At 40.6% G+C, this 22,957-nt stretch overlaps 1 protein-coding gene across 1 annotated transcript in view; it reads left to right on the top strand.

Moving 5' to 3' along the window:
* Positions 1-22,957, top strand: part of MICU1 (mitochondrial calcium uptake 1) — a 149,119-nt gene that overhangs the window by 71,156 nt on the left and 55,006 nt on the right. Inside the window, exon 7 of the mRNA XM_058671974.1 lies at positions 14,649-14,731. Within this exon, the coding sequence (XP_058527957.1) occupies positions 14,649-14,731 (83 nt within the window). The remainder of the gene's footprint in view (positions 1-14,648; positions 14,732-22,957) is intronic.

Raw genomic sequence — 22,957 nt, 5'->3', positions numbered from 1 at the left:
TAAGAACACCACACCATAATAAATTTAAACTTGGAACCTCAAAGTACTTTAGAAACTCCAATATTTGTCTAAAATAAGTAAACTATATGAGCAAATCATTCATGTTTAATATCCTCTGCTGAAAACACAGTTAAGAAATCATATTTTCCAAAGAAAGAATATTATGTAATATTAGTTGCCCAGTTAAATAGAGTACTATCTTTTCATTATTGCACCTCATAAGACAAGCCATGGATGAAGGACGGAGTCTTTTTTTTTTTAAGATTTATTTTATTTTTACTGGAAAGTCAGATATACAGAGAGGAGGAGAGACAGAGAGGAAGATCTTCCATCCGCTGATTCACTCTAAAAGTGACCACAATGGTCAGAGCTGTGTCAGTCTGAAGCCAGGAGCCAGGAGCCTCTTCCTGGTCTCCCACGTGAGTGCAGAGTACCAAGGCCCTGGGCTGTCCTCGATTGCTTTACTAGGTCACAAGCAGGAAAGTGGGTGGGAAGCAGGGCTGCCAGGATTAGCACCGGCACCCATATAGGATCCTGGCATGTGCAAGGTGAGGACTTTAGCCACTAGGCTACTGTGCTGGGCCTGGAGGCTTATTTTTGTTGATAATTTTGGAAATTCAGTCCAACCTTAGGCCACACCATTGGTTTGCCATCTGGTGATGGAGCTCTTGCTCCCTGAGCCTTGAGGTAACGCAAAAAATCACATGGCAGGAAGTAGTAAGCCTGGGCAGAGGAAGGATCATGTAGCAGGCTAGGAAGCAGAGAGAGTGGTTGGGCCCATGTAGCTTTAATGATAGAACTTTTTTTGAGCACTGCTTTCCAACGGCACACCCCCCAGTGACCTTGAGGCCTCCCATCAGGCTCACTTCCTGAACACCATAGTTGGATTAAACTTCTGTGCTTTTGGTGCTATCAGTATATGACTTGGATTTTGACTACCTACATGAATTTGTTAAGCATTTGAGGCTTAACAAATGCATGGAACTCACTAAAACAGAAGGATTTTTGGCATACATCTATCATTTTGCACAAATGTTTGAGCTTAGAATAAGTGACATGGATTTTTTTTTTTCTTTTCCTTGTCTTTGGGAAAATGGGCCTTGCTTGGCCAACCTAAGCATTGAAACATCTTTTATCCCATCATACACACAGATGTTGCTACTTCCTTAACTTGTTTCAGTTTTTCTCCTTGACACAACTTTCTAAAACATAGTTTATCTTCCTTATTATCCACTTTCCGGCCTAGAATTTAAACTGAGTGGTACTGATTACAAAGTTGTAATGGTATAAATTATGAACTTATGGAAAAGTGACAAAGTATGCAAAATATGTTCATTTTTTCCATCTTTACAAAAAAAAAGTTTATCCAACATAGACTCAGCTTTGCTGTTGAAAATCTAAATTGAGGATAGCTCTTGCAGGGCCATTGTTGTACACTGGGGAAAGTTGGTGTCTGTGATGCTAGTATTCATATATGGACTCTGGTTCATGTCTCTGCTTCTGATCCATCTCCTTAATAATGGCCTGGGAAAGCAGCAGAAAAGGGCCCAGTTCTTTGGACACCTGTTACTCACATGGGAAACTCGATGAAGCTCCTGGATTTGTCCTGGCTCACCCATGACGGCTGTGGCCATCCAGCGAGTAAACCAGCTGATGAAAGATAACTCTGTCTATCTGAAAGATAACTCTGCCTCTCTCTATAGCTCTGACTTTCAAGTAAAGAAATCTTTTGAAAGAGAAGTAAACAAGAAAGAATAGTCCTTGTGATATCTTCAGTATATAGCAAATAGCAGTAAAGTAAGAGAAGTATGCTTTTAATTAATCCCAAATTGATGTGACATCTGACAATAACTCAGAATTCGTATAAGTCCCTTATTCCTTTTTAAAACTGTTCATTTTCACTTTAGAAAAGGCAGGGAAGAAAGGAGAGAGAAGTATCTTCTGTCCTCTGATTTGCTTCCCAAATCTTTACAACTGTGACTGGACCAGGGCAAAACCAAGAATTCCCCACAATCTTGGTCTCCCACATGGGTGGCAGGCAGGGACCCAGATACTCGAGCCATCACCTCCTTCCTCCCAGGATGCACATTACCAGGAAGCTGGACTAGAGGCAGAGCTAAGACTTGAACCAAGCCCTCTATACAGGACTCAGTTATCCCATACAGAATCTCAGTTGCTAAGAACAAGCACTCATCCCTCTTTTTTATCCCTAATTCACAAACGATGTTGCTTTATGCCCCATCACTGATCAGCTTTAATGGATTAACTCGAAGAATTTTCAGCATGCACCATAGCATTTGTATTAAGTATTTGCTAGATAGCGACTCATTAATAAAATAAGAATCTGGGAAAGATGAAGACACTATTAATTATTATTAAATAATTTCCAAAGGGCCTCTGATCCTTAAAATAAGTTAATATGAGTTGAGCAAGAATATAGAGCATGGTTATTAATGGCTTTACCATCTGCACTGAACAACTGCAGCTCTAGCTGCTGATCCAGAATCTTATGCTAGAGGTTAGTGGTGTTTCTACATAACTACTTTTAAAGGTTTGAAATGACTTATCTAGAGTGCTAAATATCACTTACTAATTTTTGTTATTCCTAACTAATATTCACTCAGCTGTGAGAATTTAATGTAGGATTTGGGTCTTAGCCATTGACAATTATGAAATATTTATTTTGTGTTCCTCATTTTTGTACATGTTCTAGTATTATTAACACTATGGGCTAGTACTATGAAAACAGTTCTAGTAGATAGCTTAATGGGGAAACAAACATGAAACACAAATGTTTATTATTAACCATCTTCCTTATTACTTATTGTTAATCCTTAAAATGCCACCCAGAGAGATAGTCATTTAGCCTATCTGTTACAATAACCACATCCCGTATCAGAATACCTAGGTTTGTTACCTGACTCTGGTTGCTGCCTTTAGCTTCCTGCTAAGTCAGACACTTGGAGGCCTCAGGGATGGACTCAAGTGATTGAACTCCTGCTGTCCCAGGACTGGGGTCAGGTTCCCAGCTCTAGTCAGAGGCTGTTGCAGGTATTTGAGGAGTAAACCAGTAGATGAGAGCCCTCTTGTTCTCTCTGCCTGTCAAATACATGAACAAAAAAATTTTTGATCATTCTTTAAAAAATATGTTACTGTTATTGGAAAGGCAGATTTACAGAAAGAAGGAGAGACAGAAAAATCTTCCATTTGCTGGTTCACTCCTCAACACTGAAACTGAGCCGATTCGAAGCCAGGAGCCAGGCTCTTTCCCCAGGTCTCCCTTGCAGGGTGCAGGCTTTCTCGGCTGCTTTCTCAGACCACAAGCAGGGAACTGGATAGGAAGTAGAGCAGTCAGGACACAACCAGGCACCCTTGTGGGATCCCAGCACATGCAAAGCAAGGATTTAGCCACTAAACCATTGCACTGAGCATCCAAAAAAAAACAATAAAAGCAAAAGTGCTATGGCACATTGTCTTATGCTTCTAAAGCCTGGGGCAGTGAAGGAAAAAAGACAGGCATAATTTATATATTTCTGATTTTAATCATCTCTTCAGATGTCTGAAAACCATTAGAGGGGTTGAATTGTGTTTTTACTGTGGCAGGATTTGGTTTACTGAAAATTAATCTGCACCCCTTCTATGATGCATCTTTCTCAAAAGTAAACCTGTGCAGAAACTACAGCAGTATCAAAATGAAAATATATGTTATTTTATTTCACTTGCCATGCTACAACCAGAAACAATCAAGCATATATGATTTGGAAAGCGTGAAACTGATGCCATCTATTGAAATGAAGTTAGAGATGCATGGAAACTCTGGGTTGAGTGACCTTTGAAGAACACGGCAAGGCTGTCGCAGAAGCTCTGAAACAGTCATAATTGTTTTTTAAACTGGGACATCAGGGTTAGTGATGTTACAGAGAAAATTTGTTGTAACTATTAATTTTTTGTATCTGGGAATTATATGCCATTGCTAAGTTGGTACTAATAACAAGTAAGACAAGGAGGCTAAAAAGTTCATCTTTTTCAGTGTGTGATATTAGCCTATAAGAGCTACTTAAAATTTCAGAAATGATCATTTGCGTGCTGTGAGGCCAAAAACATCTCCAGGTGTTATCAATAATTTTGTTCTCTCGAATAATCTAGTTTGTGATTAGTTTACTGGGTTTTTTTTTTTTGATAAGGTGGTTTTGGTGAAAAACAATACAAAAATGCTTTTAAGTATATCAAGTATGTATAGATGGTATGAAATTCATTTTGAGCCAGATGTATATGAGAATCCCATGCTGTTTTGGTAGACTTCGCTGTTACTGAGGGGGAAATGATTGACATCTTTGTATCAACCACCACTCAAGACTTTTAGTGCAGACAAGTTGTCAAAAGTAATTGTAGGTAGAAAGAAGACTCAGTCACCATGTTTCTTCATACCCTTGATTACAGCATCAAATGAGCAGATTGCTGGAAATGTCCCATTTCCCGAAATTTAGGCCTCTTCTAACCCCTCCCTATCCTCATCAGGCTCTATCTTGTCCTGCTTTTGTTCAGTTAGTTGGTGGTTGGACTAATTCTCTAGGAATTTAGCCTTTCATGATTGATGGAATTTAAAGGGCTTTGCCTTTGGTGTATGAGCCCCACTTTCTCACCTGGCCCCTTAGACACTGGACTGGACTCAGATGTATAGGACTGTATGGCTTCTAAATGTGTTTCTTTTCACCCCATAAAATGCAGGGAGGGAGGATGAGAGAGAATTTTTTTAAATCCTTGTTTGGTATATAGTGGGATTTGAAAGATGTACAGAGAAAAGTCAAGGCAAAAAATAAAGCTGACCTCCGAACCATTTGCATGATTGCTTGCTGTTCTGGAGAAGGTATTCAGCATAACAGTGACTCATAGTAAGTATTTTGTATGTGTTTGTTGGCTACACATGTACCTAGGAATGTTTTTGAAAGACTATTTAATATACATTGTAAAAGTGTGCTTCATCCTCCAGGTTTTTGCCTAGTATTTGAAACTATTTTAAAGTAGTAGTTAATGTATGTGTAGGAGTGTGTAATATAGAAAAATCAACATTGCTCAAATTTTTGTATTTGGACACTAAACTGAAAAACAAATTTTTTTTGAGTGAATGTCAAACCTAATTACATGTAAATAGGATCCTTCAAACTAACACAAAAATTAGGTAGCAAAAATTAATTTCTTTATTAAAGCAGCTAGTTTTAAGAATCTTAAAATAAATGGCTGCTTTGCATAAAGTGTTGTTTTAGCTGTGATTAATCACACTGAGTCAAATAAAACAACATAAAAGGAAAAAAGCCACTCAGATGTGTGTTTTTTAAAATCTCTCAAGATTATATATGGGGTTGGAGATGTCTGTACACATGCATGTGTAATTCAAGCATAAAACAGTAATGAAGTAGAAGAAAATATCCTAAAGTAGAAAATGACCTTACTGCAAGGACTGGCTTGCCTCGTAGAGTGACTCTCCCGGGAATTCTGGGGAAATCCAAGCTTTTCAACATCTCTGGCATTGAATACTCTTCCTGTAACGTAGATGTCAAGTCACAGTGTAAGGAAAACCAGCTTAAATAAGAAACTGTTTCCGGCAATGCCCTGAAAGTTATCTAGCAACAACAGCTGAGCAAAAGCTCAAAGATGGGGTATTTGCTGAGAAGTAATAACATCAATTATTTCTTTTCTTCAGGAGTAAAATTATAAATCTTTTTTTTCTTGTTGAGAATCAAGGCTAAACTGTTTTCCAGAAAAAAATATAAATTAAAAAAAACAATAAGCATATGTACCTTGCCAAAGAGATTATTTTTAAGCAGATTCTTAACCTCTAGTGCTGTTTAGAAAGCCCTGCTAATTGCCAATAAGCAGCCAAATCACATTGAGATGCAAAAATGAATACTCTTTTTTAGCCATTGCAGAGTCTGTGTGTATTGGTAATCTTTCATTTGGGTAGTATTATCATCTTAGGGTTATCAGATATTCACATAAAAAAAGACTGAGTCAATAGATTACATTAAATTTTTAAGCATTTTCCTTCATACTCAGAATTTGCTGCAGTAGAAGAGTACGTGGATCTTCTGACACATTCTCCCCTAATGAATGCTGCTTGAAACAGGAGCGTAACTACTCTCCGCCTGTTTTAATGGATTTCTGGCTGCCCTGCCATTGACTGCTAGACCAGTAGTAACTCACAGAATCTGTGTAGGAACTACACAAAGTGAAGAAGCATGACTGTATCATGTACCTCGAGTAGCTTTACCAGTCAAGAATTCAGCTCACTCTCCAAAACTAAATGAGGTAGAGTCCTTCTTAAATTTAAGATTTTACAAAGGGCTAAAGGACGCCAAGAAACTGAGATAAAATTTTAGAGTTGATTATCTCTGTTTTTTATAAATGTATTTATTGGGGCCAGCACTGTGGTTCAACAGGGTGATTCTCTGCCTTCAAGCACCAACATCCCATGTGACCACCGGTTTATGTCCCAGCCGCCCCACCTCCAATCCAACTCGCTGCTTATGGCCTGGGAAAGCAGCATAGGAAGCCTCAAGCCTTTGAGACCCTGCACCCACGTGGGAGACCTGGAAAGACTCCTGTCTCCTGGCTTTAATCAGCTCAACTCTGACCATTACGATCATTTGGGAAGTAAACCAGTGGACCTCCCTGTCCCTCTTTCTCTTTGTAAATCTGTCGTTCCAATAAAAATAAATAAATCTTTTAAAATATTTATTATATAAAAAACAGAGACAGAGATGTGGAATGTGTCTTTGAACCTCTGGTTCATTCCCTACCTGCCCTCAGCAACCAGGACTGGACCAGGCCAGAGCTGGGAACCTAGGGTGTAAGCAGCAGGAAGCTGAGTTAAATGCAGAGCTCAGATTTGAACCCAAGGATTCTGAAATGGGTGCAATATAGATGTAAGTCTTAGCTCTTCCTTCTAGCTGTGGCAAACACCCAGCTCTTAAGAAGAGTCAGTTTGTTGTTCCTCCTCTCTTTTGACTACTAAGTCAATAAATGTTTCCAAAACCACTTGTATGCCAGAGTGAAGTATTTGGATTGGCACTTTAATTGCATGTAACGCTGATGAGAACATAAATTATTGTCATGACATTTTTCGAATCTTTATCAAACTATTTCATTAAGTGCTTACTATTTGACTCAGAAATTCCTTTACTGCAAGTTTTGGCTAATGAATCATAAAGAATTCAGATATCAAACAAATATCTGAACCAATTACAGCAAATTTATGCAGTAAAGTTCCATGACATCCTTAATACATTATCCAGATATTTGTAGGCATAGAAAATGTTCATATATATTGATGAGTCAAAATGTAGCTATTTGTAATATGATAATATGAGAAGAAAATGCATGTGCACACACACATATATCTACATCAACATTTTTTAAATAGTCTGAATATTTATATTTCAGATCTCAGGAAATCCTGTCAGATATGCCTTGAAATAATCCAGAACTCCATCATTTTTCAGTTACACTCACTGCTACTATTTTGTCTAAGACATTTTCATGTTTCACTTGGATTTTTATTTCATCACCTTTGTAATGAGTCACCCTTCTTTCACCCCGTTTCTTTAAGTCTACTTGGAACATAGTATGCAGTATACTCCTGCTGGTAAATTTAAATAGATCATATCATTCCTGTGCTCAAAAACCCCCAGAGGTTTCCAGTCTGTCTCCTAGAAAAAAACCAAAGTCTTTATTTCTGGTGATCTATGAAGTCACATGACCATTCCTTTCAAGGAAAGCACACATATTGATGACCTCTAGAATTCACTACAATCAACTGTTATTCCTTTTTTTCCTTTTAACCACAATGACAGGAAGTTAGCTTTTCTAATTACTGCCAGTTCATAATAATAACTAAGGATGCTTGGGGCAGTAAGCATAGTTTAGTAAGCTTCTCTAATGATTTTTGAAACTGTTTTCTTTCTCTGTCTTTTCTTACCTCATTGAATTAATCTTTACTGTTTGTAAAACCTATCTTTTAGTTATTTCTGATTAATGGTACTGTAAAATCCACAAGTTCATTTTTGTTGGTCAGCAGAAATCGAAAGATGTTAGATTCTTTCAAAGAAGAAAACGAAGACGTTAGAGTTAGTTAAATGTGTTCATGTATCTGTAATATCTTCATGTACAAAATATATTGGATATCTAATATGTCATCTCAGACCAGGTGAGATAGGTTGATTCTTGAAGCCTCTAGACAATTATATATTAATTTCAGTCTTCTTTTGCTCACTCATCTGCCACAGAGGTGCTTTTGGCAGAGTGTTGTTGAATGCCCAGTGTTAAAAGCAATGGTGTGCTGGCATTTGGCCTAGCAGTTGATGTCTGATTAGGAGGCCTGCATGTCATGTTAGAGTGCTGGATTTGAATTCCAGCTCTGGTCTTGAATCTGCCTCCATGCTAATACAGACCCTAAAAGCAGAAGTAATGGTTTAGGTAGTTAGGTCCCTGCCAACTCTGTGTGTGTGTGTGTGTGTGTGTGTGTGTAAAATAAAGTCTCTTAGGGAACCTTCAAAGGTAGAAAAGCATTTAGACTTTCCAGTTGTCAGACTCTGTCAATTGAGTAGAAAAAAGTTGCATTATTGGGACAGACACAGCCACATACATCACGGAAAGGACCCTCTGTAATTTCCGTTGTAAGAACAAGAATGGCAAGCAAGACGCATTTAGGATGCTGTGTTGCAATCAGAGCTTTCCCTTTTCTTTTTTCTTTTTTTGTTTTACGATTTTTGATTTGAATGGCAGGGAGACAAACACAGAATGGAGTGATCGATCATCCATTAGTTCGCCCCCTCCCCCAAATTTCAGCAACATCCAGGGCTGGACCTGGCCAAAGCCAGGCGTCCAGAACTCCACCCAGGTCTCTCATATGGGTGACGGGAGCCCACATACTTGAAGTCTCATCTGCTGCCTTCTAGGATGTATTAGGAAGCTGGGTTGGAAGTGAAGTAGCCAGAACCCAAACTGGCACCCCGGTATGGATACAGGTGTCCCAACAGCTGGCTTAACCCACTCTACCACAATCCTCCCCACCACAGTGGGAGCTCTCTGATTCATAAAGTGGGCTTATCAAAGAGGAAGGCCCATGGGTAGAATTAGGCTTCCTTTAAGCTAATTTAACTGTACAAAGCCAATTTTTTACTAAGCTGACAAATGTTACATCTTTATTTGTCGCTCCTCACCCTTCTTTCCAAATATTTTTCTTAGCACTGTGCCCGATTTAACATCAAAATCAGGAATCCAAAGAAAAATTGGGGAATAGAACTGATTTGTCTTTCCTTTTGGTTCTTTTACCAACATCTTGGCAAGTATTCACATATAGATATATAGAGATAGAGACAAGCACACATACACATACAGAGGGCAGCTATAGGCTAATGAAGAGCAGCATATAATACAATGATTGATACATACTTTAAAACCACATCTTAACTTTAGCAGCTAGGCTACCACACCAGGCCCCATCTTATATACTCTTGAGTGTAAGCCCATCTCAACTCCTGATTCATCCATAGGTTTCTGGTAATCCCAGATTTATCTAGATTTTGTCTCAAAAAATTTTTCTTTTTTATTTATTTGTTTTTTTTTTTTTTTTTTCAGTGGAAACTATAGGCTTGGGGAATGGGATGCATTTGTCCTGGCAGTTAAGATGCTGGCTGGGGGGCTCAGTACGATAGCGTAGTGGTTAAAGTCCTTACCTTGCATGCACCAGGATCCCATATGGGCTACGGTTCTAATCCCAGTGGCCCCCACTTCCCATCCTGCTCCCTGCTTGTGACCTGGGAAAGCAGTTGAGGATGGCCCAAAGCCTTGGGACCCTGCACCAGCGCGGGAGACCCGGAAGAGCTCCTGGCTTCGGATTGGCTCAGCTTCAGCCATTGCAGCCACTTGGGAAGTGAACCATTGGATGGAAGATCTTCCTCTCTGTCTCTCCTCCTCTCTGTATATCTGCCTTTCCAATAAAAATAAATAAATCTTTAAGGAAAAAAAAAAAGATGCTGGCTGGGATGCCCACATTCCACATTGGAGTACTTGGGTTCAATTTCTGGCTCCAGTTCCCAATTCCAGCTTCCTGCTAATGTAGGCCCTGTGGCTGAAAGTTTCAAAATAATAGCAGAGAAGGTGGAAACCTCACTGTTTACTCAGTAGTCTCGGCTTCCAAAGAATTCCTTTCTCAGAGTAGACAGATTTGAGCTAACCTAAACCCCAGGACACCTTGAAGCTTTCCAGAATAGCTCAATTTAAAAATAACCTTGAAGTCTGCGTTGAAGAGGAGGTGGGACGTTTACAAGAGAATTCCTGACAGCATGATCTGTGAAGTGTGTGTCACCCAAAAGCAGCTGGGTGTGGGTCATATCTCCCATGCTGTGCATGATCAGCACCTGAGGACTGGCTGGACTGAGAGACCTCCATGTGGAAGGGTTACCCGCCAGGCTGGTGAGGCCCACGTGAGACTGCGGGGCTGCTGCCCAGCTCGCCTGCACAGGACCAGAACACCAGCCTGGGCAGAGCCTTTTGTGTCCACACTGACAGCTTTCCAAGCACTGTGAGAAAATCCACATGAACCACATATGCTGTTCAAAAGTAACTACACTGTGCTAAAAAGAAAAACCTTGAGCAATATATGGGGTGTAAAATGGTAAAATGGACTTAACCTTGGTTGGTGGAAGAAATACTAAGTGTGATTTTGCCAGAGTAAGTCATTCAGTCATTTAAATGATCTGGGATCACACTTTTGTGGAAACTCCAGGACACTCAGGATAAAAGATGATGATGAAGCTGGAACAATAAGCATTCTGGGAAACTGCTCTGAAGTAGAAAGTGCTGCTTCAGTTCATGGTGGAAACAGTTTGATTTGGCTGTCACTGAACTCCATCGTATTTTTGTTCATTCAGTCTGTATTCCTCCCTATGTAGTAGTGCCACCTCCTCCCTGTCACTGCCTCCTTTCCCTTTCTGTGCCCCATAAATATCGGCTTTCCCCTGCCTTCTCCCTGCCCTCCCTCTCCTCCCCACTCCTCAGTTCTGCTGGGGTAAGTTCAAGCTTGGCCATTCATCACCTGTGTGTCAGTAACCCCCAGCCTGTGGCCCTCTCTTCTGAGCTTTAGAGCCACCCTTCCCAGTTCTGTCTTCAGTATTCATGTGAATGTGTTACGTATCCCTTCATTGCAGCAGATTCCCATCTGGACTCATTTTATTCCTCAACCCTTTGATATCTGTTAATAATATGCATGCCACCCAGTAGTGTAAGGCCGCCATGCTGTCATTCCTTTTCATTCTCAACACATCGCAGCTAACTAATCATTAAGTTACATAATTTTTGTCTTTTTAAAGTGCTTCAGATTTGTTCCCTCCTCTGTGTGAGCACTGCATCACCTCAGTTCACATTGTCAACATTTACAAGAGTTTCCCTGGTTGCCGAAGCTGACTCTCCTTCTCCAGCTCATCCTTCAGACAGTAGCAGCTCTTTTCTAACGCTGAATTGTGTCACTGTCCCACTTAGGAGTGAAGTGGACCAAGTGGAAGACAGTGAATAATAGGAGAACACATTCCTGTCTAAGAAGACTTATATTTAGAATTTCAAACTACATATCCTGAGAGTCTCCTGTTTTCTTTGAGTCCCCAGTTAGTACAGCCAAACCGCAGCTACTGATCATAATTTATGCTCTGTTTCCTTAATGCTGGATTTCTCCCTGAGGTGAGCAACTTGGAACTGAAGTTCTTACAGTTCTTACTCAAGCTCTTACAGAGACTTGCAAAAGCAGTAAGTTGAGTTTTGTTTCTAGGTCAAGACATAGCAGCTTAGAGAGCATGTGTTTTTGCTCTGTGTGCAGCAGCGTTCACACTGGACGTGGTGGAGCACCATGGAACGTTTGTGGGCCACAGTGTCAGCGTTAACTAAGTTCACTTCCCAGTTGTGCCATGTTTTTTGCTCTGTAATGTTTGAGCTCGTCAGTTACTGCCGTGAACCCAAGTTTCCTCCTGTTTAAACAATAAATGAACTCTGGGAATTGGAAGCACAAAATCAGGTAATAGCTTGAAATGACCCAGTTCAGTGTGTGGCACATCGTTAACTCCCTCAGTAAGAGATTCAGAGTGGTATGAAAATTTTGACAAGGGACAACAGTTAAAGCTCTCTGCCAGGTGCTCCCTCGCCAGCAGTAATCATCGTAGCCTCCAGAAGAGCAGCTGTGTTGGAAACAATGTGCGAAGCTGAGAGCTACGCACCAGGCCCTCACCTGCCTGGCTAGCTAGCTGAAAATGGAATCAAAGGCTAGAGGATGTTACTGTTGACAAATTCCAGAGCAAGCTGGGTGTAGAGACTCTATAATTTTGCATTAGTAATAGACAGTTTTTAGTTTTTGGTATGTATAGGTAATCTTTGTTTAACGTAGTAAAGATTACAACTAAAATTCAATTCAGAGAAATTAAGGTATAATATTTTGGGGTTTTTTCCTCCACTGTTTTTTAAGGTTGAAGCACCAATGGAAGAAAACAGACAACTTAGGGTTTTGATTTTTGTTTTTGTTTTTAACCAAAGCATTTAGCATGGTAAGGGAGAGGAGGCCTGCTAAGTTTGTTTTATTCTAGAGCAAAAGTTACATTTTGATTGCTCTATGAATACTAAAGATGTAATGAGGAGCTTTCTTCATTTACTTAAGGGAAAAAAAATACATCATGTCAGATTTTACATTTTTAATTTTGGTTTTTTTTTCAACCTCAGATTAATTTTAACAATTAACTATACTTTGTGACTTGTATATACAGCTGACATAATTTGGGGGTGGAGTCGCCTACAGAATGTTTTGCTGCCTGGTCACTGGTCTGTAATGATAACAAGTAAACTAGTACAAGAAAGTAGCTTCCCATTCTCCCTGTTGGCAAAGTGCCAGGCACAGAACTCCTGACTGTACTCACAATGGAGAGACTAGAAAGAACGCACTAGGAAGCGGCCTTATTTTTTTTTAATTTTATTTCATTTTATGACACAATTTCGTAGTCTCTGGGATTTCCCCAACCCCTTCCTATGCCCTCCCCCCATGGTGGGTTCCTCCACCTTGTTGCAGTATTGCAGTTCAAATCCAGTCATGATTCCTTCATTGCAAGCATGTACCATGCATAGAGTGCACCGTCTTATTGTCCAGATAAATTCAGCAGTTCCTTGGGGAGACCATCTCTGGTCTGAAAGCAGAGCTGGCAGAATATCATACTGTCTAGTGAAAAGCCACAACAAAATGTCCACAACAATTTACAACACTATGGAGTTAATTAGCATTGTATTGAGTGACCAATATGTTAGAAAATGCAAGTTCTTATCCACATCCTGTGACTACTTCATTGACCTTTCAATTTTAGTTTATACGCAACCAGCTGCTATACACCTTAAAATAGCTATAGGGTACTATTCAGCTGTCTCGTGTCTATTTTCCTTTTTATATTTAGCAGTTTATAGTATTGAAGCATTATTTTTACTGATCTTGGGAGGTGGCCTTTTTTTAAAGGCAAGACAAAGACGTCACATTTCAACTAGTTTGCAGCAATTTTGTGTCAGACAGACTTTCTTGCCTGTGTAAATAGTGCTATGATTAAATCAACAGAGGAGTAGCATTAATATTGCACAGCTAAAAGGTTGTTATCTACCCAAAAAAAGGTGTGTGTGTGTGTGTGTGTGTGTGTGTGTGTGTATTACAGACCTAATATATATATTAGGGGCCTGAATCATGGCACAGTGGGTTAAGCTACTGTTTGTACCAGTGACATCACATTGCAGAGTGCCAGTGCAAGTTCTGGCTGTTTCATTTTCATTTCTGCAACCTTTTGTTGTGCCTGGGAAAGTAACAGAAGTTGGCCCATGTATTTGGGTCCCTGCCACTCATGTGGGACATCCAGATGGAGTTCCCAACCTCCTAGCTTCAATATGGCCCAATCCTGGCTGCTGTAACCATTTAGGGAGTGAACTAATGAATAGAAGATTTCTGCCTCTTTTTAGCACTCTGTCTTTCAATTAAATAAATATTTCTTTGGAGATTGAGCAGGGAGGGTTCAAAACTGAAATTTTTAAGAAAAAGAGTATAGAATATTAATATCAATTGCTGTTTTGGACCTGGTGCAATAGCCTAATGGCTAAATCCCCATCTTGTATGTGTTGGGATCTCATATAGGCGCAAGTTCTTGTCCCGGCTGCTCCACTTGACATCCAGCTCCCTGCTTGTAGGTTGGGAAGGCAATAGAGGATGGCCCAAGGCCTTGGGACCCTGCACTCATGTGGGGCACCTGGAGGAGGCTCCTGGCTCCTGGCTTTGGATCAGCTCAGCTCTGGCTGTTGTGGCCACTCGGGGAGTAAACCAGTGAAAGGAAGAGCTTTGTCTCTGTCTCTCCTTCTCTCTGTATATCTGCCTTTCCAACTAAAAATATAATAATAAAAATAAATCTTTAAAAAAAGTTTAATTGCTGTTTTTACTGGACATAGTAAAAATTATCTTGATTTTAAATCATTAGTGGTTTAGATAAATGCAATAACATTTACATCTTAGTGTTTATTTCTTTTTGGTCAACGTCTCCTAAATGTCTTTTCCCTCACTGCCTTTTTTCCTCTCTCCTTTTTATTTGCAGCTCCTCAGAGGAATTTTGAAATTGCCTTCAAGATGTTTGACTTGAATGGAGATGGAGAAGTAGACATGGAGGAGTTTGAACAGGCAAGTTTCTCTAGAGAGTTCCACTAAACATGTTTGTGTTTAAAGCATGTCTTCTGTGTCTTGGAGTAACTTTACCCTCCGCCTCATGCACAGAGGCTGTCCCAGTTTTTGAAATATGTAACGGGGCATTTCTGAGAAGTCTCGGAATAGAGGGATTATTTTTGTTTGTTTTCATCCCAAGTACAAGGAATTGCTTGAGCATATGATTAAGGTCACGGCTGCCTTGATTCTGCAACACGAGTTAGATAGTGGTGCCTCTACTTAAGAGGCCAGCTTGTGGCTCTTGGGGCTGTGCTCGTTCAGCTTTTATCAGAAAGCTTCTATGAGCCAGACGCTTTCATACTACAAGGATGAATTACATAGTATTCCCAGATGAGAAAGAAGAGAAAGAAAAATGATACCTTAACTAGAATAGCTTGCAACCATGAATGTTTACATTTTCTTTTGCATTTTAAAAAAGGATTGTATTTCTATGGAAATTCTGCCTTTGGAGAAGTGTGTCACTGGTGTTAGATGAAGTTTTACATAATTATAAATAAAACCAGGGGTGGACAGTTGGTCTGGTGGTTAGTGAGGCTTGTGTGCTGTATAAGAGTGTCTGGATTGGAACCTAGTTCTACTCCCGTCTCCAGCTTCCTTCTGATGCATACCTTGAGATGCAGTAGTGATGGCTCAGATAATTGGGATTCTGCCACTCACATGGGAGACCTTAATTGAGTTTTGTCTCCCAGCTCTGAGGGCCTCTGCTGCACTGGGGAGTAAAGCAGGGAATGTGGATGTGTCTGCTCTGCCCTTCCCAACCTCCCTCTCTGTCTCTCTCCCTCTCTCTCCCTTCCAAATACATTTGTTAAATAAATAAATAGAACTAACTTGTTTTGCTCATTTTCTGTGATTTATTCTTCCTTTTCTTCTCAGTCTATTTTAGTAATACAGTTATTTGAGCTAATTGAATCTTATTTGTAGCCCTGAAATGAGAATTATATTGCCTCAATATCTTTTTTATTTTGGAAATTAGATTTTTTGTGCTGAATCTATCCTTTGATTTGTGAATCCTTCTTAGAATACTTCTTTTGCCTTCCTTTTGATTTGCCTGAATGTTTCCTCAGTCCATCAAATTAGTCTTACATGTGAATTGTTAATTAGCATAATCTTATGATAATGTTCTCTAATTGTTATTCTTTTAGTGGTTATAGGCTCTGTAATGCTAGCTGCTTCTTCATTCCTGGTAATGATGGTTTGCCTGCCTTCTGTTTCTCCCATCAGCTGTGGGTTTAGCTATTGTGTTATTTTCGGTGAACTACACTTAGCTTTATTAGTTTTGCTACAGTTTGTTTTCTAACTAGCTGATTTTTGCTTTTATTTATTTTCTTCTGTTTATTTTGATTTCTTTCAAACCTCTTAAAATGGTACATTGATTTGGGGAATTTTCTAATATTTGCATTTAAGGATAGCTATTTTTATGCACTGCTATCACAGTATTCTCACAAACTTTGATATGTTGTACTTTTTATTATCTTTCAGTTTTAAATAGTTTGTTTCCCAGGTGACTTTCTTTTTTATTCATTTACTTAGAAGTGTTTTTTAAATTTCCAGGTATTTTAGTTTGCATGGTTTTTTAACCTGTGTTATTAATGATGTTGTGGTTCTGTTGTCAGCTTTCTTCCCTCATCCTAAAGTAAATCTTTTCTGGATAGTGTGTTAGACCCTCAAATGGGTATAGCTTTTTTACCTATTGTCATAATGTCTTCCTTTGAACTGATGTGTTTAGTCTGTCAACATTTAATGTAACTGTTGATTTAGTTGGATTTAAATGTACTGTCTTTACTGTGTAACTTCTAATTTTATTCCTGTGTTCTATGTCCCTACCTTCTTTGTAATGAAATTTTCTAATTATCATAAGAATTCTAGCTTTGTTTATCTGGCTGTTAAACTGTTTGTTTGTTTTCAACTGTTTGTTTTGAACTGTTTGTTTGTTTTATATGAAAAACTAACAAAAAGATATCTGAGATCTTCCATCTGCTGATTTACTCTCCAAAGACCTAGAACTCATTCCTAGTCTCACGTGTATGTGGCGGGAGACCCAAGTACTTGACCATCCATCACCTGCTGCCTCCTGGGTGTACAGAAATGGAATCCAAGAGGATTTCTTTTGAGGATTTCCCCCTACTTTCTAGTGCCTATGGTTGCTTCAAATTCTGTTCTCTGGTTTTTCAAGTCAGAAAAGCTCAGGGCCTCTTATTGAAATTTTAGGTAATTCTTATGTACTGGAGACTTTCAGCTCAAAGTGATCTAAAGTGAGAAATTCGTGCAGTGCCAAGTCTCATCTCCACCTCAGTGTCTGCCCATAATCTTTTCTCTTGTGCCTTCAGTAATTATTGATGCCTTTTGTCTAATATATAGTGGTCATTTTTAGGAAGCAGTGTCTGGAGAGAAACTACTGACATTACCAGAAACAGATTAAGGACTTTCAAGTATTAAATGCTAAGAAGGGGCTTCCAATAAACTTAAAAAGAGAGAAAGAAGTAAAAGGATAGTGGAGACGAAAGGGGAAGGAAAAAGCAAATACAAAAAGAATAACCATGGTTTTTAAATGACCTCAGAAATTATTTAATACACCCTCAGGAGCAAAATTGCTATCAATTCCCTATTCATTGTAGACTCTAAACTCCTAGATTTACATTTAGGGCACATGGGCTTTGTTGTTGGCCTGACTGCTCTTTCCTCGTCTGTTCACTTGTCAAGGAAAGGAGTGCTAACTTTGTTTAATATGGTCTCTTGCAATTGATTTTGTTGAACATGTGTAACTTGTATTATTGATCATAGGAATGTTTGATATGAAAACTCTTATTTAAAACAAAAAATAGCTATGAGAATGATGCAATAGCTTAGGTCACAGCTTGGAACACTCACATCCCATTAGCAGATTGCCACTTCTAATCCATCTGGCTGCTAGTATTTCCCTGAGGGCAGCAAGTGGTGACTCAAATACTGCTGCCTGTACTGGACCTGCATAATGTTCAAGCGCCTGCCTTCAGCCTGGCCCAGACCTGACTGTTTTAGACACTGGGGGAGTAAACCAGCAGAGGGAAGATCAATCTCTCTCTCTGTCATCCTACCTTTCAAGCAGCTGAAAACAAATTTTTAGAAAATGATTATCATGAGGTGGCAGTTTTAAATTTTTTAGTTATTTATGTGAAAATCTTAAGTTACAGAGAGGAAAGAGATCTTCCATCTGCTGGTTCACTGCAGAGACCAGGACTGGGTTACATGGAAGCCCAGAGCCAGGAAATGCACCCAGGTCTCCTGCATAGATGGCAGGGCCCCAAGCACTTGGGCCATCTTCCACAGTTCTTCCCAGCTCATTAGGATGGAGCTGGATCAGAAGTGGAACAGGCAGGATGCAAACTGGTACTCACATGGTATACTGATTTTGTAGGCAGTGTTTTCACTCTCCATACTTTGACACTGGTACCTTAAATGTAGCATTTGAGTAAACAGCTTTCGTTGGTATTTCTCTGCTTTGTTTTTCTATGGTTTACATTCTTAGGAAACATCTGACTTAATCATTTAAAAATACTTTTGTATATTCTTTTTTTGGATTTCCCATATGAGAAATCAGTGGGATTACAGCCTATTTTTCAAGTATACCAAAAGTTAAATAGAATCGCTATGAAGACCTCAGAGTATTTCATCATCACTCTTCCTAAAGTTAATATTACATGATACGGGCCCGGCGGCGTGGCCTAGCGTCTAAAGTCCTCGCCTTGAAAGCCCCGGGATCCCATATGGGCGCCGGTTCTGATCCCGGCAGCTCCACTTCCCATCCAGCTCCCTGCTTGTGGCCTGGGAAAGCAGTTGAGGACGGCCCAATGCATTGGGACCCTGCACCCGCGTGGGAGACCCGGAGGAGGTTCCAGGTTCCCGTCTTGGGATCGGCGCACATCGGCCCATTGCGGCTCACTTGGGGAGTGAATCATCGGACGGAAGATCTTCCTCTCTGTCTCTCCTCCTCTGTGTATATCTGGCTGTAATAAAATGAATAAATCTTTAAAAAAAAAATTACATGATACAAGGTGGTATTTAACAGCTAGGCCAAAGCCTACCCTGCAAGCTAATACTTAGCTACCCTTTCATGCATCTCTTCCCAAAGGCACTTTGCTTACACCTAAGCACAAATGACTAAAAAGCACTGAACAATTACAGATACTAATTGTAAATTTTTCTCTCTCCCATCTGTCACAGAGATCCCTTTCCTTGACCCACTTTATAGTAGATCATAAAACAGAGTTAATTTAGAAAAAAATGTTTTTTGAAAGAAAAATCTCATATTGATCATACTACATTCACTCAGGGTATATTCACTCAAGGCCATAACCGAAACAGTCTTTAATAGGATAATAGTATTATCTGAAAAGTGATAAGAATCAATTGTGAGACAGAAGAAAAGAAATGAGCTTGTATTTCAAAATGTGCTCCGTTTCTCATGGCTTTCTCCATAGTACATAGCATACAGAAAGCATTCACATGTTTAGTTTAATTGATTTGTTTGATGTGATGCCTTTAACAAAAGTTTTCCAAATAATATGGCTTTTTTAATGAAATTTTATTTTTGATGATTACATATTTAGGAAGGATACATGCCCACGTGGAGGGTGGGAGGGGTTGAGGAATGGGAGAAAGTGGATGAGACAATTCTGTCAATTTTTTTTCTTCATATATCTGGGGAAAAGAAGGGGAAGAGAAGAGGAGAGGGCTGCTCCTAACATCCTAACTGCATTAGTACCTGGGGATGAGACATGGCCCCCCGATGTCATCTCAGGGTCCCGAGATGGAGTATGTTCCCAGGATACTGCTTAAGTGGTTTGTATAGTTCTAATGTGCTGTTGATTTCTTTGCTCCAAGGTTGAGGAAATCCTTCCAAGGTCCATTGGCAGACATAGTCCACCTTTGAGTCCCCAACTCGCCCAGATACTTGCTGTCAAAGCTTGACCGGGAGAGTTGTCCAGTTTGTTCTGCCTTCCATCCTATGTCGTGGTACCAAATATCCTCAGTGATATGTCCCCCATGTGCATCTTGACACACTGTCCACTACATAGGCTTCAGCAACTGAGGAGACCTGTTCTGGCATGTGCACTCCACGGTCAGACCATGGATCCTGTGATTTTCCCCGTGGTTAGAGTTTTGAGTCCAGTGGTCCAGTTGCAGGGATCCCCAAAGAAACCTTGCCTGAAATGTCCCCAGACCTTACTCCTGTGTGTGCCAACCAGCTTGGGGTCCAGCTCAGTCCATCACCCACATCAGCCAACACACACACTGGTGGTGGCAGTTGCCTGGGCAGTTCTGTCCCCAACCCCGTCTCTTACACAAACCCCAGATGCTATGACCTGGCTGACCTAACACCACCACACACTCAGCTCTCACACCAGAAGGAACTGCATCCTAATCAGAGTGATTCCCAAAAACCCCCACTAGGTTTGCTCCCAGCCCTGGTTTCTGAATATGCTGATATGTGCAGCAGACTGGCCCAGTCTGTCCTACCTATATCCTATTTTACTCTCATACACATCAATAAGTGCTGCAGCCTAGCTCAACCTGACCAGTCTCACTATCCAACCCACACTTATGCTGGTGGGGGTTACCACCAGTCCAGCCAGGCCTGCCCCAAACTCTGGTGCTCATGCTCACCAATGGGAGCTGCAGTCCCTCAAAGGAATGCCCAGTTTCCCTAGTAGGCCCACTTCCAGTTCCAAATCTTGTACTTTCCAGGTGGTACTACAGTCTGGCCTGACAGGACTTGCTGCAAGTCTCAGCCCTTTCCAGCTGATGCTGTGGCAAAGCTCAACCAGCCTGCATTTACTCTGACTCCTACATGCACCCATGGATACCCTTAGCCCAGCCTGGCTCTCCCCCTAACCCACCTCACAGACAGGCCAATGGGTTTTGTAGCCCTGTGCAGCCTGGTCCACCCCAAGTCCCAGATGTCACACTCACCAGTGGCAACAGTAGCCCAGCAGGGGAGCCCCCACAGCCTCCCATTGAGCCTGCTTCCCTACCACAGGTCTTATGTGTGCTGGTGAGTGCTGCAGCCCAATCTGGAGTGGCCCGCCTTATCTGGGCATTTGCCGGTGGTTGTTGCAATCTGGTTCCACCTGGTGTGCCCCCAGTTCCAGGTCATGCTGGCAGATATTGCAGCCTAGTACAGCTCAGTTAGCCCCCAGTCCTGACCCATGCAGCCATCTTGGTTGTCACATCTGCCAGTTGGTGCTAAGAAGCAGCCCTACCCCCAGACCTGACCCACGCATAGGCCAACACACACAGTAACATGGCATAGTCTGGGCTTCTCCCAGCCTCTGTTCTTGTGCTGAACAGCAGGGACTGTGCCTGACAAAGGAGTTCTTTAAATATAATGTTTTATGAAAATATTTGCAACCTGAAAAATTGTAAGGACTGTTTGTGTTTATCTTCTCCACACACAAGTATATGTACAGAAATCTTTAAGTGATGCTTAAAATTTTTTAGATGTAATATTTTGAGGACAGCATTGTAGCATAATGAGTTAAATCATTGCTTACCAAACTGGTATCACACATGAGTGTCAAAAATCCCAGCTGCTCCACCTCCATTGCAATACTCCATGCTCCCTGCCAATGTGATTAGGAAAGCAGCGGAGCAGGGCCTTCCATCAGCTGGTTCGTTCTCCAGATGCTTCTACCAGCCTGATCCAAAGCCACTGGCCAGGAACACAGTCCAGGTCTTACACACAAGTGCTGGAACCCAATAATTTGAGCCACAGCTGCTGCCTCACAAGGTCTGTGTGCACAGGAAAATTGGGAGCCAGAGACAGGAATTGAACACAAGCATGTCACTGTGGAGCCTGTTCAACTTAAACCCTGGGCTCAACATCACTTTTAATATCTGCTATTTGAAAAGGTTTTAAAATGAGTGGAAGAACACTGATAGTTGGACTGTGCTGTAATTAGACATTAACGAAGATGCTGTCACATTAGCCAGTTTTCCCTAAAAGCACTCCTTATTCTCTCCCTCTTTCTCTCTCTCTCTCTCTCTCTCTCTCTCTCACACACACACACACACTTAGCATTGTACTTTTTATTGCTAATAGATATGTTTTCTACAGGAGAAAGACTTTAACCTGCTGCCAGAGGAAGGACATGAACTGCAGTGTTTATAGACAAAATGTAAATCCTGGTAATGCTGACACTGATACTCCATACTGGTTTGCTAGATTTGAGAATCCTTCAGTTCTTACATTCTGGCAGGTAAAATGAATTATGCATTGCCTTTAAATAAAAGAAACTTTGCTCTGATGGCTTAGTCCATTTTTTTTCACTAACAAAATACCTGAGACCAGGTAATTTGAGAAGAAGAGAGGTCTGGGGCAGGTGTTGTGACACAGTGGGTTAAGCTGCCGCTTGAAACACCCACAGCTCATATTGCAGGGCCTGGGATGGAATCTCAATTCTGCTTTGAGACCAACCTCTTAATAATGCTCAGCTTGGAGAGCAATAGGTGATAGCTCAAGTACTCAGGTCCCTGCTGGTCATTTGGGAGATCTGGCTGGTTGTAGCCATTTGGAAAGTGAACTGATAGATGAAAGATACTCATATTCTCTCTCTCGCTCTCGCTCTCCTTTCCTCTTTCTCCTCCTCCCACTTTGTCTTTCATAAAAATCATTTTTTACCTGCCTCATGTAAATAAAGATGCTTTAAGAAGAGAAGTTTATTGATCTCACTGGTGTGGAGGCTAGGAAAAACTGTATCATGGTGCAGGCATCTGGCTGAGGGCCTGCCTGCTGCATCATAACGTGGCAGAGGCATCATGTGGTAAGACAGAGTAAGCATGCATAGAAAGCCACTATACCAGTGTCATCACCTCATCTCATGCTAATGACCTCCCAAATGCTCCACCCCCACATACCAGTCCTGAACTCTCATCACACCCTCTTATTGCTACCACATTGGCAACTGAATTTCAATACATGAAATCAAGGGTAGGGATAAAATACATTGTAAGCTTCTGATTGTCTTGTATGTGAAGTCTTGAAATCTTAAATAATTGTAAATTCCATTGTGTGCTTATCTTGGCAGTTTTCATGTGCTTGAGACACAGACATCAGCTAATTTTAATTTACATTGATGAAACATTACCCTTGAAAAAAATCACAGCTTTTTAAGATATTAACTTAGATTATAGGGAACCTCATAGGTA

Source organism: Ochotona princeps, chromosome 13 (genome assembly GCF_030435755.1).
Source record: "Ochotona princeps isolate mOchPri1 chromosome 13, mOchPri1.hap1, whole genome shotgun sequence".
NCBI lineage: Eukaryota > Metazoa > Chordata > Mammalia > Lagomorpha > Ochotonidae > Ochotona > Ochotona princeps.
Note: the sequence above shows the minus strand (reverse complement) of the source record. Positions and strands in the feature narration are given on the sequence as shown.